Raw genomic sequence first — 16962 nt, forward strand, 5'->3', positions numbered from 1 at the left:
ATAAGGGGCTAATATCCAAAATATATAAAGAACTCATACAACTCAACAACAAAAAAATCAAACAATCCAATTAAAAAATGGGCAGAGGACCTGAACACTTTTCTCAAGAAGGCATAGAGATGGCCAAGAGATGTACAAAAAGGTGCTCAACTTCATTAGCTATAAGGGTAATGCCATCAAAACCGCAATGAGATACTACCTCACACTTGTCAGAATGGCTAATAATAAGACAAGAAATAACAAGTGTTAGAAAGGATGGTAGAGAGAAGGGAATCCTTGTACACTGCTAGTGAGAATGTAAACTGGTGTAGCCTCTATGATAACAGTATAAAGGTTCCTCAAAAAATTAAGAATAGAGCTACTATATGACCCAGCAATCCCTCTTCTGAGTATCTGCCCCCCAAATTGAAGACACTTATTTGTTTATGTGTACCATATGTTCATTGCAGCATTATTCACAACAGCCAAGACATGGAAGCAACCTAAGTATCCTTTGATGGATGATTGGATACAGATGTGGTACATATATACAATAGATTACTCAGCCATAAAAAAATGATGAATTATTGCCATTTGTGACAACATAGATGGATCCTGAGAGTATCGGGTTGAGTGAAATTAGAAAAGGACAAGAACCATATGATTTCACTCACATGTGGGACATAAAACAGAAATAAAACAAACTCATGACACAGTCAACAGTATGGTGGTTACTAGATAGAAAGTGGGTAAGAAGGAGGATGGAGAGTAGAGGGGGTCAAATATATGGTAATGGAAGGAGACTAGACTTTAGGTGGTGAGCAACAATGAAATACACAAAGGATGTATTTTTAGAATTGTACTCTTGAAACATAATTTTATTAACCAATGTTAACGCCAATAAATTTAATGTTAAAAATAAATAAAAGGGCTTAATAGGTTTCTCTAGGTTTCCTGAATCATATCTGAGAACACTTTGGAGAAGAGAATGAAAAAACTCTATCAAATTAACTTGAATCCAAATGTTGAAATCTGCCTTTGCTATATTTAGTTTTACACATAAAATATGCAAATACAGAGCAGACTCCGCCAACACCTCTCAGTTAAGCTTTCTAACTATGAACTGATTGAGCCTGCTATTCATTCAGTCACTCCATTCATTGAGCCTATATTCACTAAACTGTAATGAACTCCAGGCACTGTGGTTAGAGATTGGATTTATAGAGATTAAAGATAACATTTATGCCCCTAGGGAGAATAAGGCCACAATCACAGTCTAGAGGGTGGGGGCAGGGGTGGGTAGACAAGAAAAAAAAAAAAAAACAAACACTACAAAACAGATGATTAGTAATCTAATACACAAAAACACATGTTACTAGAGGGGAACTGGAGGAAAAGTGCTCAATAAGAGTTTCCAGGGAGAAGACATAAGTCAAATCATAATGAGTAAGAATTATCAAGATAAAGGAGTATGGACGATCCAGACACTGGGAATAACATATGCAAAAAAGGCAAAAAAAATGAACAAAACAAAAACAAAACAAAAAAACAAAAAAACCACCCCGATAGCAAAATGTTGTGGAATGGGCAAAAAAATAAAAGTATATTAGAAAATTACTTTGGCATCAGCACAAAAGACTTTTAGGGGAAAGATGGATTGTGGAATTGGGAATTAAGCTAATCTATTACATACTGAGTTATGGAAGATAAGGAAAAGAAAGAAGGGACAGATTCAAGAACAGAGATAGGAAGGAGACTTGATTATGTCCCAGAGTTCTGGCTTGGGAATCTAGAGTCCCATTCACTCTTCCTTAAGGCACTGTATGGTGTACTCTGTGGTATGCTGTGTACATCCCCCCTCCTCAGAACAAGGGCACACATTTCTCCAGGGTCAGAGACTATTGATGACTGACAGCTTGCAGCAGAAATGAACCTCAGCTGAAGAAAGCCATCTTGCTCAATGTGATGTTCCCTTCCTGGAAGCAGCCTGATCCATTGACTGGTTGATGCATATAAGGCCAAGACCTCCTGCTCCAATTAGGGACAACTCTGTAGGGTCTTCCCAGCTTGAGAACTCCCTGTGGGATCAGCCAAAGAACAAGTCTCTTCCTGCCCAGTCTTTCCTCTTTCACTCTCCAACAGGTATTGATCCTGAGAGCATTCCCCAGTGAATATCCTGCGCACAAATCTTCACCACAGATAACTAGATCTGTGACACAGTACAAGCTGATTTTTTGCTCCCTTGTTTGTTTTTGCAAGGAGAGGAAGAAGGTGAATAATAATAATGACCATGACAACATATATCTTATATCCTTACTATGTATCAGATACTGTTCTAGTTATTTTACTTAACCCTTTTCTTGTTTAAAAAAAAAAAAAGTTAATTTAACATCACATGTAGGAATGCTACGTTTTCTAGGATTGGACATTTTCAGCGATCGAGAATTACTATATTTTTTAGGTGGAAGTACCACTACTAAAAACAGAATACTATAAACAGAATGATGTGATTTGTTTCCAAAGACTATTGATATACTAGAGAGATGCGAAAATAATAATAAAAGCAAGATATTTTGAAGCAGTCTTTGGGGGTAAGGTTAAGACTGTAATCTGTGAGCTATCTCGGGGTAAATGCTGCAGCCGCAAGCGCCATCAGTGAATATTCTCGGGACAAACGGGAAATGAGGTAATTATAAGCTCTTTAATTCTGCTCTTCATGTATACAGGCAAACATAATTTTAAAAAAGGAATGCTTATAGAAATTTTTGAGATGCCTTTGAGATAGAAGCCTTGGAGAATCCGATTAAAACTGTGGACCTCTCTAGTTAGAAAAATGTATTATGCCACAACTCAAGTCCGGAAATATTCTTACAAATCAAATACTAAATAAAGTGTATAATACTCAATTTGGTAATCATATTTTATCACAATATAAAGACCCTACTATAGAAAATTTTTCGTTTAACTTACTACATGTGAATAAAGGTTCTGAATCATTAAAAATAGGTACTAAAAAAAGGATTCTTGAGAAGCAATTTAAACTTTGACCCAAAATACTGAATTGCTCAGTGCTGATTAATACCAGCATTTGGATTTAAGCTTTTAGGGAACATCAACAACTAAGTGAACCTGGAATGCGGGAAGGAGGGAAGAGGACAAATGACAGTATATGGGTAAAGTCTGCTTAGAGATATGGGTAAAAGTATTGCCAAACCTCATTTCCAGGTTTACTTAATATAACTGTACTGCAAGTATTCTACTTTTTGCCTAGTATAAAAGCAAGCAAGTTCAGAATCATTATTTAAAACTATACTAATTTTGCAGTTATTTTCAAAGATCTTACAAAAAAAGATGCATCAAATATGCTATTGGAAACAGAAGCAAAACTTAAAATCTATCACTTCAAGGTTTTTCCCAGGATTAGAGGACAGATGGACACACACACACACGTCAAATACTTTATATCTGATATATATAAATTTAGAAATAGAAACTTTGTCTAACAAGAAATACATTGTAAATTGATGGTAAACTCTACCAGGAAGTCTGAAATGGCTTAAAACTAAGCTAAGAATCTGAAATACTTGCCTTATGAAATAAGGTCAGTTATTTAATTTTCTGGATACTTTAAGTTTGCTTCCCCAAAACAAAGGGGAAAAGGGGAGCTATGGGAGATCATGAAATAGAACTAAGCTAGGAGAATATTTTTATGTCTACAGGCCCAATTTTATTATAAGTACAAGTGACAGTATTGTGTTACTGAAATTCTGCTATAGAGATCAGTAATTTCTCATGTAATGAATAAGTAATAAAATAATTATAGAAAGATATATATCTATAAATAAAATACTAAACTTTTTTGTAAGAAAGATTAGTTTTCCATTTTAATAAAAGTAAACTTTATTACGGCGTATATTATTGTACTTTCGAAGTGATTTTTCTTTGAACCACCTTGAACAATATTAAACAATCTTCAAATGACTATATATCATTAGCTTATAAAAAAGAAAAGATATACATAGATAGCAATTTGTGATAAAGCCAAAAATACAACCACATCCTCCTGGCACCAAGTCTAATGCTCAGCTTCCCATCTTTTCCTAAGATGCAGTTCTAAGATTTACCAAGAACCAAGAATAATGTACACATTTTCGACTACAGTACTAAGAAAGGCAAGCTAAGTGTAGCAATCAAAGTATTGTTCTCATAAATCAGAAGAGATGCTACTGGAGATGAAACAGACAGAAAAGCTGCTCTTAAAAGCAGTTACTGTTCATAAAGTAATGGACAGACTGAATACCATCATCTGTTAATAAGTATCCTTACCTAAGAAAATCATAGGATTTTTAGGTAGTTCAGATTTATATGAACACTGAGTAAGGAGTCACTGAGATTGATCTTTGCCATAAAATCTTGACACAGTGTTACTTTGAAGTCTTTTAAACTGTCCACTGAAAGATTTCTTCATTAAAAGGATTTTACCAGTTTTAGATTTAATATGTCCACTAACTTCTTGAGAATTTTTGGACTATGAAAATGAGAGGTTAACCCAAGTATACAGAGCATACTTTCTTTTTTTCATACTTCATGGTTTTAATATCATTATTAAGTGTCTTGGATGCACCAATTAGATTTGCTTTTAAAATAATCATTAATGGTTATGGTGAGTCAAAATTCTGAAACATTTCCTTCCTTTGTAAATGATTTTCAAAAATATTAGTGCAGAAATAAAATTATAAATTATGTATCATTTCAATCAAAAAATTTGAAAAATTAGTAGCCTTATACTCATTTATGGCTCAACACGTAAAAGCATGTATTGGTTGTAATACGTCAAACACAAATGTACGCTAGAAGCAAACATTAAAATATGATGTGGAAATAGAACCTACTTATTCTAATATGCAATAGTCTCAAGTAACTATTTACAGCAGTGTACTCCAATAAAAATATAAGTGACATTTGTAATTTTTAATTTTCTATAGCCATAATTAAAACGGTAAAAATGAACATAAAATTAATTTCAATACATCTCATTTAAATCAATGTTGTTATTTCAACATATAATCAATATAAAAATATCATTACTGAGATATTTTACAATGTTCTTTTTTATATTATTTCTTTAAAACCTGATATATGTTTTATACTCTCAACAAGTGCTGTGCTGGAGCACTCAAACTGACTTGTGAGAATTGATTGTGCCTATCTCTTTCCAGTCAAGATTTGTAACATCACATTGGTAGTTTGAATTGGCCAACGTAGGAGTATTTACATCACAGAAATCAGAAAATGACATAAATCAGGGCTTTTATTAACCTCAGAAAGCTGGTTTACCAATATATCACTGCCTTCAGCACATCTCGATTTGGACCAGCCATATCTTCTAATACTAAAAAGTCATCACGTGTCACTAGTGGCTACTACACTGAACAGCACAGACCAGGCATACAAATAGAATCAGACTTCCAGAGTTAGCAATTTGCAATATTCGAAATATCCAGTTTTCTAGAAAATATTATAATGCATAGAAAGAAACAAGAAAGTAGGGCCCAGTTACAGGAGAGATTAATACAAACTGTCCCCAAGGAAGCAGAGACATTGGACTTACTAAACAAGGACTTTAAATCAACTCTGTTAAATATTGTCAAAGAGCTAAAAGAAATTACAGAAAAAAAGCTAAAGGAAACCAGAAGAACTAACAATTGTAAATAGCAATAAAGAGAATGAAAGTATAAAAGGGAACCGGATAGAAATTCTGCCACTGAAAATTATAACCAAAAAGGAAAATGAAAAAGACAGTTTCAACAGGTAAAAAAAAAAAAGAAAAGAAAAAAAGGAAGAGCAAATCTGAAGTAGGTCAACTGAGATTATCCAGTTTGAAGAGAAGAGTAAAGAATGAAGAAAAATGAACACAGCCAAAGAGACATGTGAAACACCATCAAGTGTACCAACAGATACATAATGGGACACTCAGAAGCAGAGACAGAAAGGAGTAAAAAAGAATAGTTGAAGAACTAATAGCTGAAAATCTCTCAAATTTGATATAAGACACACACCCAAGTAGCTCAACAAATTCCAAGAAGGATAAACACAAAAAGATCCACACTGATACACATTATAAACAATCAGCAAAATCCAAAGACAGAGAATCTTGAGAGCAGCAAGACAAACCACTAGTCACATACAAGAGATACTCAATAGATTAACAGCTAATATTTTTCAGCAGTAACCATAAGGCCAGAAGACAGTGAGATGACATATTTTGCTGAAAAAAATATAACTGTCAACCAAGATTCCTATGTGTGACAAAAGTATCCTTCAAAAGTGAAGAAGTAATTAAGACATTCCCAGATAGACAAAAGCTGAGGTAACTTGTTGCTCATAGACCTGTCCTACAAGAAATGCTGAAGAGACTCCTTCAGGCAGAAATGAAAGGTCACTAGAAAGAGCTCAATGCCATACAAAAATAAAGAACATTGGTAAATACATAGGTATATAAAAGTCAGTCTTTTGGGTACATAATGCTCTTCTTTTTCTTCCAATATGATTTGAAAAACAAATGCATGCATAATTAGAAATTCACATTAATGGGCATAAATAATGTATAAAGATGTAATCTGTGACAACAAAAAGGGAGAAAGAGATATAAAGAAGCAGAGTTTTTGTATATTATAGATGTTACATTGGTATTGTTATAAGTTTAATAGGTTAATTGCAATCCCCAGGGTAACTACGAAAAAAATAATTAAAAATATACAGAAAATGAAATGAGAAGAGAATCAAAAAAATACACTATAAAAAAATACAAAAGTTGGGAGTAATGGAAGAACTAAGGAATAAAAGAAATATGACATGTAGAAAACAAAGAGCAAAATGACAAAAGTGAACCTTTTTTATAAGTAATTATTTTATTTGTAGATAGATTAAAATCTCCAATCTCAAATATTGGAAAAAAATGAATAAAAATACACAAACTATATGCTCTCTACAAGAGATTCACTTTAGATCCAAAGAAAAAATAGGTTGAAAGTGAAAGGATGAAAAAAGATATTCATGAAAACAGTAACCAAAATAGAGCTGGGGTAGCTATACTAACATTAGGTAAAATAGCTTTTCAGTCAAAAATTATTACAAGAGACAAAAAGGACATTATATACGAATAAAAGAGTCAGTCCATCAAGATGTAACAATTATTAACATAAATACACTGAAAAAGAGAGACATAAAACACGTGAAGCAAAAAAGAATTGCTTTCAGTGCATGAAAGAATTGAAAGTAGAAGCAAATAGTTGTATAATAATAGTTGGAAACTTCATTACTCCATTTTCGATAGTGGGTAGAACAACCAGACAGACAATATCTAGGAAAATATAATTTGAACAACACTATAAACCACCTAGAAAATAACACACACATACAGAACACTTCTCTCAAAATGGCAGAATATACATTCTTCTCAAGTGCACAGGGAACATTCTCCAGGATAAGACCATGTGTTAGGTAATGAAACTAATCCTAACAAATTTTAAAATAGTGAAATTACATAAAATATCTTCAACCACATGTGATGAAATGAGAAATCAATGACAAAAGGAAAACTGGAAAATTTTTAAATATGTGAAAATTAATTAGATAACACATTTCTAAACAACCAATGGGTGAAGGAAAAAATCACAAGAGAAATTGGAATAATGAAAATGAAAACAAAAGTTTCAGGCGAAAACAAAAATAAAACATATCAAACTATAGAATACAGCAAAGAAGTGCTCACAGAGAAAATTCTATCTGTAAACACTACAATAAAAAAAAGAGAAAGCTCTCAAAACAATAATCTAACTTTATGCTTTAAGTAACTAAAACAAGAAGAGCAAACTAAACCCAAAGCCAAAGCAAGGAAATATAGATGAGAGTGGAGATAAACTAGATAGAGAATAGAAATACAATAGAGAAAATTTAAAAACTCAAAAATTAGTTCTTTGAAAAGATCAATAAAATTGACAAAGCTTTTGCTAGACTGACAGGGGGAAGAGGGAGGGAAGATTAAAATTACTAAAATCAGAAATGAGAGTGGGGACATTACTCCTGACTTTACTAAAGTGTAAAGAATTACAAGGGAATACCACGAATAATTGTACACCAACAAATCAGATATCCTAGATGAAATGGATAAATTCCCAGAAACACATAAATTACTAAAACTGACCCAAGAAGACATAGAAAATCTAAACAAAAGTAACAAGTAGAGGGACTGAACTGGTATTAAAACCTCCCAATGAAGAAAAACCTAGGACCAGATGACTTCACTGGTGAATTCTACCAAGCACTGAAAGAATTAACACCAATCCTTCTCTTTACTCTTCCAAAGAACAGAAAAGGAGTCAACATTTCCTAACTCATTCTAAAAGGCCAGCATTACCCTCATAGCAAAGCCAAACAAAGACATCATGAGAAAATTATAGACCAATATCCCTTATGAATATGGATGCAAAAATCCTCAACAAAAATACTAGGAAACCAAATCCAGCAGCACAATGAAGAATTATAAGCCATGACCTAGTGGAATTTATCCCAGTAATGCCAAGGTGATTCAGCACATATTAATCAATATAATGTACCACATTAACAGAATAAAGAACAAAAGCCACATGATCATGTCAATCGGTGCTAAAAAAGCATCTGGCAACATCCAACACCCTTTCAAGATTACACCCCACACATAAACTGGAAAAAGAAGGAAACTTCTTATAAAAAAGGGCATATATGAAAACCTAGAGCTAATAGCAAACACACAGTTAAAGAGTAAAAGCTTTCCTCCTAAAGTCAAGAACAAGACAGAGATGCCTGCTTTCACTGCTGCTGCTCAACATTGTATTAAAAGTTCTAGCAATTAGGCAAGAAAGAAAAGACATCCAAATGAAAATGAAAAATTAAAACTATATTCAGAGATGACATGGTCTTATATACAAAAAAAAAAAAAAATTCTAAAACATCCATTAAAAAACTATCAGACCTAATAAATGAATTCAGCAAAGTAGCAGGATACAAGAAAAATACAAAGAAATCAGTTGTATTCTAACACTATCAGTAAACAATCAGAAAAGGAGATTAAAAAATTATTCTTTTACAACAGCATTCAAAAGAATAAAATACCAAGGAATAAATTTAGCCCAGGAGAGGAAAACATGTATGCAAAAATCTAAAAAAAATATATTGCTAAAAGTAATTAAAGACCTAAATAAATCGGAGGAAAAAAATAAAACCCTTGTTCATGAATTGAAAGATAATATTGTTAAGATATCAATACTAACTACCCAAAGCAATCTAGAGATTCAATGCAATTCCTATGAAAGTTCCAGTGGTTTTTTTCTTTTTTGCAAAAATGGAAAAGTCAATACTCACATTCATATGGAATTGAAAGGGTCTTTAAATAGCCAAAATAATATTGAAAAAAAAGAACAAATTTGGAGAATTCACATTTTCTGATTTCAAAACTTACTATAATACTACAGTTATTAAAAAAGAAGTATGGTATTGGCAAAAAGATAAGACATAGAGACCAATGCAGTAAAACTGAGAGTCCATAAATAAACCCATATATCTATATCCAAATGAGTTTTGAAGGGTGCAAGACCATCCCAATGGGGAAACAGTCTTTTCAATGAATGATGCTGAGACAACTGAATATTCACATGAAAATGAATGAGGTTGGACCCTCCTATCACACCACATACAAAAATTAACTCAAAATGGATCAATGACATAAATATAAAAGCCAAAACAATAAGACTCCTACAAGAAAATATGTGTCACTCTTCATAACTTTGAATCTGGCAATGAACTTTTAGATAGGACATCAATGGTGCCACCATTATCTTAAACTTGAAATCCTAATAATCTTATACATTTACTACCCTTTATTCACGCATTCTCTCTTCCTAATTCCCGATCCCCCTTCAAGGCTTAACTCAAAATAGTATCTTATAGAGAGTGTTCCATGGTCTCCCTTGCTGGTTATATTCACCTATCTTCAGAAGACCCAAGATATTCTACGTGTATACTAGTACCCCTCATTATCTACAGTTTCAGTTACTGTAGTCAACCATGGTACAAAAATATTAAATTTCCCCAATCATCAACACTGTCATGGCTTAATGACCCAGGATCATCCAAAGCAGATGATCCTCCTTCTGATGTATAGTCAGAAGGTCAACAGTAGCCTAAAGCTATGCCTATGTATTAGCCTCACTCCATCTCATCAGGTAGGCATTTTATCACCTCGCATCATCACAAGAAGGGTGAGCACAGAATAAGATATTTTGAGAGACAGAGAGACCACATTCACATAACTTTTATTACAGTATATTGTTATGACTGTCCTATTTTATTATTATATATTATTGTTAATCTCCTACTGTGCCTACTTTATAAATTAATCTTTATTGTAGTTATGTATGTATATAAAGAAACAGTATTTACTGTAGGGTTTGATACTATCTGCAGTTTCAGACATCCATCCACTGGGGGTCTTGGAACATACCCCTTGGAACATATAGAATAGGTGGGGGATGACTGTACCTCTCCCATAACACTTGGCATATGTTTTCCTCCAGACTCTGGTTCTACAGGACCAGGATTTATATCTGATTCTTCTTTGCATCCCTCAACTGCACCTTGAGCACTGTCTTATCCAGAATACTGAAAAAACTGTAAGATTTTAACTAAATTAACTCAATCTAAACTCTGGACACAGTAGGAGCAGTAGAGTTCTCTAGAGCAATTATTTCCTAGAAGTAAAAATAATTATTTAAGGATATACAATGACTGAGACGTTCCAGCTCTAAAATATATATTGTTCTTCCTAAACTAAGAAAGCAGAAGTTCCTCTTGAACTCCTTCAAAATCTAAGTCAACTCAAAAGCATACCATAGACAGTAATCTTTGTAATGTCACAATATATTTTTTTAAAAAGCATATTTACTAAAAAAATATATTCTTAAATATTTGGTTTTACATTTGAGAATTTTTTTTTAATCTAAATTGTTTGCAAGACAACTCATTTTGACAAACTGTTAGATTTAACGAACTATCATTAGAAGGGGAGATTTAACATAGCAACAACTAAGGCTTACAAGAACATTTAGCCAGCACACACTACATTATCTCCTGCTCTAACCTACATGCAGCATAGAAAACAATTTCCCAAAATGAAATAAGATGTCATTAATTTTCAACTTCATTAATAAGCTTCAATGCATTCCTCTAAAAAAATTTTTTAGTGTCCTCAATTGAGATAGTAAAACAAACTGAGAGAAAAAAGCTTTCCAGCTTCTTTTAATACCAAGAAAAATAAAAATGCAGCCTAGCAGACAGAACTAGAATTTCCAAGGACTCTAAACCAGAAAAGTCAAGGCTTTAGCTTAATTCACCTAGAAGAAAGGATGTCTGGTGGTGTGGAGCCTGACAAGTAGTACACAGCATTGCTGCAAGAACATTAAATGAAACTGAGAGGAACTGCCTGACGCCTCATTACTGAGGATGCAGGGCAGAATCTGACCTACCTGGTTTATCCCTCCAGGGGAGATCTTGTATGACTGCAACTTCTGCTTCAGCAGCTCTGGATCACTATGACGGAATGGGCACCCTGACAACAAAAAACAAGCCAGCATACCAACAAGGTTATTTACTCAGGACTTAGTACAACACCACACTCGAGAGACCGTCTAAGCTCCCCTTAATTGTCTAACAGCTTATTAATAAAAAAGTTAATTGCCCATGGGTGCAACTGCTTTCCTCTCTTTATCTAAATGACGACTTAGCTACACAGTTATCAGGGTACTACAGGCTCAAGAGTTACATAAAACACTACAGCATTCTCAGGCTAAGTTGCCCAACCACTAGGAAGAGGAAACAGTTTTAATTGTCCTACTTGCTAACAAGCAGAGATAATCACAAAGCAGCTATAAAACAGTTTATCTAAAAGCCTGTATACAATCTCATACTTTTTTTAGTTTAAAAAAATTACATAAAAGGCATACAAGGAAGATGCTGTAAATAAAAACATGCAAACTCTAAGAAATATAAAAATCTCACATCATTTTCATATTTAAATTCTATGTCTATTTCCCATTAAGGTAGAATCAATATAAATTTAGATGAATCATGGATGAGAATGAGATGGACAAATAAGAAACTGTTTCACAGAAAAAACAATTTATAGTAGATACATGTCACCTCTATATTATTTCATGAGAAAAACAAAAATAAAGATGGACTACTAAAAATATTTTCATAAATAAGAACACAGAAGAATGGAAATGTAAACTGTATTAAGTCAAAATCTGGAAAATTTTAGACATTTTAATGAGAAACTGCAATAACAAAACACTTATTTTAAAATTTAATACAGGAAGCCAGATTATTTTTCAGTCATACAGATGATATATCTATTAGAAACAATTGTGCATTTTTAATGAAATCAATAGGAAATTGGTTGGGGCAAAAATAATGGAAAAGAGCCCACAGGCCAAACAAATATGTTTACCAAAAATCTTAACTACGAATGAAAACCTCCATGGTAATAATACTATGGAGTGCTAAAAATTATAAAATTTACAACATTCGTAGTATGTACTTTATTCTGATTAAAATTGTAATAATTTTTAGTACAAGAAACTATCTTGAGAAGCTGTGTAGCACATAGTTAAGAGTTTGGAGCTATACTGCCTGAGTTTGAATCTCAGTTTATCAGTTACTCACTGGGAGACCTTAGGCAAATTTTGTATCTTCCTGTTGACTCACCTTCACTTTCTGTCAAGTGAGGGAAATAAACACTGAGCTCTTGTGAGAATGGAATACAAAGCTCGTACATGTTCCTGGCACATAGTAAGCACTAAATGTGAGTTAGCTATCACTATAATCCTCAAAAAAATTTGATAATGAAATTGTGAAGGATCACAATGAGAAAGAGATGAGGCTGCACATGGAATTTTAGGTTAAGCTCAGAATTATTAAAGGATACAAACAAACAAAGATTAATTGATATACTCAAATTACATTTGAAGTATCAAATTACATTTGAAGTAATGTCTATAACTATTTGAAAGGTCAGAAAGGGCTTTAAGATTGATAAAGTACAAAAGATCACAAAAAAGTATTTTAAAGCTATGCTCAACAATAAGAAGAAAATAGAAGAAACAGACTACTACTTAGAGAAGCTGCTTCTTACCCAGTATGTCATGTCTACATTTTAAGAAATAATTATAAGGCATATGAAAAGGCAAAAACATACAGTTTGAAGAGGCTAAACAAGCATCAAAACTAGAGCCAGATATGGCAGGGATATTGGAATTATCAGACCAGGAGTTTAACTATGATTAATATGCTAAGTCCTCTAATGGAAAAAGTAGACAACATGCAAGAACAGATGTGTAACATAAGCAGAAAGGAATATTCTAAGAAAGAATTGTTTTTAAAAATGCTAGGATCAAAAGCACTCTAACAGAAATAAAGAATGCCTTTATGGCCTTATTAGTAGACATGGCTGAGGAAAGACTCTCTGAATTTGAGGATATGTCAGTAGAAACTTCCAAAACTGAAAAAAACAAGAGCAGAATATCCAAGGGACAACTATGAAAGTGTAACGTATGAATAACAGAAAAACCAGGAGACAAGAAAAAAGGATAGAAGCAATATTTGAAGCAATAACGACAGAGAATTTCCTTCGAATTAATGTCAGACAGCAAACTATAGATCCAGGAAGCTCAGAATACCAAGAACAAATATCAAAAAAAAAAAAAAAAATACAAGTAGGTATATCATATTCATACTTCATAAAATCAAAAATAAAGAAAAAATCTTGAAAGAAGTCAGAGAAAATAAACACCTTACTTACAGAGAAGCGAAGATAACAATTATCAATTAAATCTAACTTATTCTCAGAAACCATGCAAGCTAGGAGAGGAGTGAAATATTTAAGTGATGAGAGAAAAAGCCCCACAAACCTAGATTTCCGTACCCTGCTAAATTATCCTTCAAAAGAGATATAAAGACTTTCTTAGACAAGTAAAACTTGAGGTAATTTGTTGCCAGTAGACCTGCATTACAAGAAATGTAAAAAAAGTTCTTCAAAGGAATCGATATAGGCCAGAAACAGATCTACCTCAAGAAAAGAATATCAGAGAATAAGGAAAGGTAAGATAAAAACTTTTATTTTTCTTATTCTTAATTGATCTAACAAATAACACTTTGTTGAAAATAATAGGAACAATGTATTCGAGTATGTATATTTATGTATCTATGCATGTATACGTGTTTATGTATAAACGAAATGAATGACAGGATAATACAAGTAAATTAGAAATATTTCATTTTATAAGGTACTTGCACTACCCATGATATGGTACAGTGTGATTGAAAGGAGACTTGGATTAGTAGAAATGTGTAGTGAAAACTTAAAAAAAAAAAAAATAACTTTTAAAAAGTAACAAAAAGAAGTATAATAGATATGCTAAGAAAGTAGAAAAAAGAGAATCATATAAAATGCTCAATTAAAACCGCAGAAGGCAGAAAAAGTATGGGGGACCAAAACAGGAATAAAAAATAAGGGCAACAAATAGAAAATAGTTACAAATATGGTAGATATTAATCCAGTTATATCAATTATTACTCTAAACATCAATGGTCTAAATACACCAATTAAAAACAGAGATTGTCAGAGTGGATCAAAAAATAAGAACCAACTGCATACTGTGTAGAAGAAAGCCACTGGAAACATAAAGACACATATAGATAAAAAGTAAAGAAATGCAGAAATACTGACACAAATCAAAAGAAAGCAGAAGAAATTGTATTGGTTTCAGACATAGCAGACTTCAGAGCAAGAAAATTTATCTAGAATATTACATAATGATAAAGGGATAAATACTCCAAGAAGACATAACAACCCTTAATTTGTATGTACCTAACAATGAAGCCTCAAAATACATGAGGTAAAATCTTGATAGAACTGTAAGATTTAGATGAATCTACCGTTAGAGACTTCGACACCCCTCCATCAGAAATGGACAGGTCCAGCAGGCAGAAAGTCAGCAACAATACAGTTGAACTCAGCTGTGCCCTCCTCAATCAACTGAATATAATTGATATCTATAAAACAGCTACATCCAACAACAGCTGATTACACATTCTTCTCAGCTCACATGTAACAAGCCACACTTGTATGGGATATCAACAGCAGGGAAGGTTGTGTAAGTGGGGACACAGGGTATATGGGAACTCTAAGTTCTCAATTTTGCCGTGCACCTAAAATTGCTCTTAAAAAATAAAGTTTATTATTTTTTAAAAAGGATAGATAAATGTGCCTAACAAAGAGATCACTGAGTGCTAGGTATAATATTTTTTAACTAGTGGTTTAAATTAAAAACAAAATAAAACAAACAGAATGGATTGGAATAAATAAGATATAATTTAACAGGTATAAGAAATAAAGAACATAAAAATCACCCTTGGAACTTGCGAATACTTCTTTTATATAACTGAGGGTGAGGTTTGAGAATCTATTTCTAAAAACTACATTGAGTGACTGATACAAGTGATAAGAACCACTCACTGTGTATAATAGTATTGACCACCTTTTCATCTATTAAACATAAATATTCAAGCATTTTTATATGCTCTGGACACAGGTAACATCTTTCTTAAAATTCTGTTTGTGATTATTTGATTTTTAACAGCCTAAAAGTATGTGATCTTAAAAGTTTCAATTAAGATGTCAAAGCATAAAAGTTTTAACACATATTGCACTAAGCTTTGATAATCTAGAAAATTTACTATTATGGACTATTAAATCATCTCTGACATACCAGGTAAATGAGTTTTCCAAGGTATGCTCAGGAAACTATTAAAAAAAAAAAAAAAGCTGTTGAACTTGGAAATCGATAGAAAATAGTTTAACCTAGATTTTTTTTTTAAACCTAAAACTCAGGCAAATTGAGAAATGTTTGACACAACAATCTGTTAAATTCCTCACTTATCTGTGTGTGTATTAATCCGGTGACAGTAATGAGAATAAAACAGACTTTTCCTCAGTAGTCTTTTAAAAATCGATGAACCTGCTATTCTAAAATTTGAGGTATCCAGTTTCAGAAGTCTTCGAAGAACTTGCATTGGTCTTCTAAGACATTGCAGAACACAAGAAAGACAGAACAGCAGGTAAAGGGAGAAACTGAGAACTAAAGAGCCTGATCCAGCACAAACTGAAGCACAGCAGAATGAATTTCTCTTGCCTGATGTAGTTCAGTAACAGGACAAATCAGTAGAAGAGTAATGGAGCTCTGGCTCTGATGACTGACAAAAGCTACAAACTAGTTCCCCTCAGTAATGCAAAAAGCCATTATACTGTTATAGTATTTCCTACAGAGCTCTTGAGTTTTTATATTTCACAAACATATCAAATAGAAACACTTACCATGATAATCTCCCTGGCTTGGTGGATTGGTTAGAATAATCTTCATGCAACTGAAAGGTGTATAGTCCGTCCTCTTGCCTTCCTTTCCAAAGCTATGACGGATATTGTAAGAGTAGCCTTTATCAAACTAATTGGAGGAAGAAGAAAGAGACAAAGTAAACCAATATTGTACTAATGGTGTCAGCAATGCCGGCTGAAATCAGATTACCAAGTGCTGTTTTATAAAATAAATTCAGCATGCATGTATAGATGTACATTCATATCGTATCTATATATCATTCAGTTCCTTTATGATACAAATAACTTCTTTAAGGTGCAAAACTTATAGGAAACAAATGTTTTAGGTAGAAATAGCTAATGTTTATGTTTACAGTTTAAAGATAGAGATAATCTTTTCCTGAGGAGAATAATCAATTTGCTCATTGCTTGGTTCGATTCCAAAAATTACACTAGATATAAATCAGTTGAGCCTCTTCTGTACCCCCTTTATCCTGGTTCTCCAAGAATTCACACTC

The 16962-nt window shown here is 32.8% G+C and overlaps 1 protein-coding gene across 1 annotated transcript in view; it reads right to left on the reverse strand.

Annotated features, from left to right (window-relative positions):
- The window catches only part of PRIM2 (DNA primase subunit 2), a 244155-nt gene that overhangs the window by 24935 nt on the left and 202258 nt on the right, over nt 1–16962 (reverse strand). Inside the window, exons 11-12 of the mRNA XM_006926414.3 lie at nt 16448–16574; nt 11541–11623 (exon numbers count right to left, since the gene is read on the reverse strand). Coding sequence (XP_006926476.1) covers nt 11541–11623; nt 16448–16574 — 210 coding nt within the window. The remainder of the gene's footprint in view (nt 1–11540; nt 11624–16447; nt 16575–16962) is intronic.

The sequence above is a fragment of the Pteropus alecto genome, unplaced genomic scaffold, assembly GCF_000325575.1.
Source record: "Pteropus alecto unplaced genomic scaffold, ASM32557v1 scaffold7, whole genome shotgun sequence".
Taxonomy (NCBI): domain Eukaryota; kingdom Metazoa; phylum Chordata; class Mammalia; order Chiroptera; family Pteropodidae; genus Pteropus; species Pteropus alecto.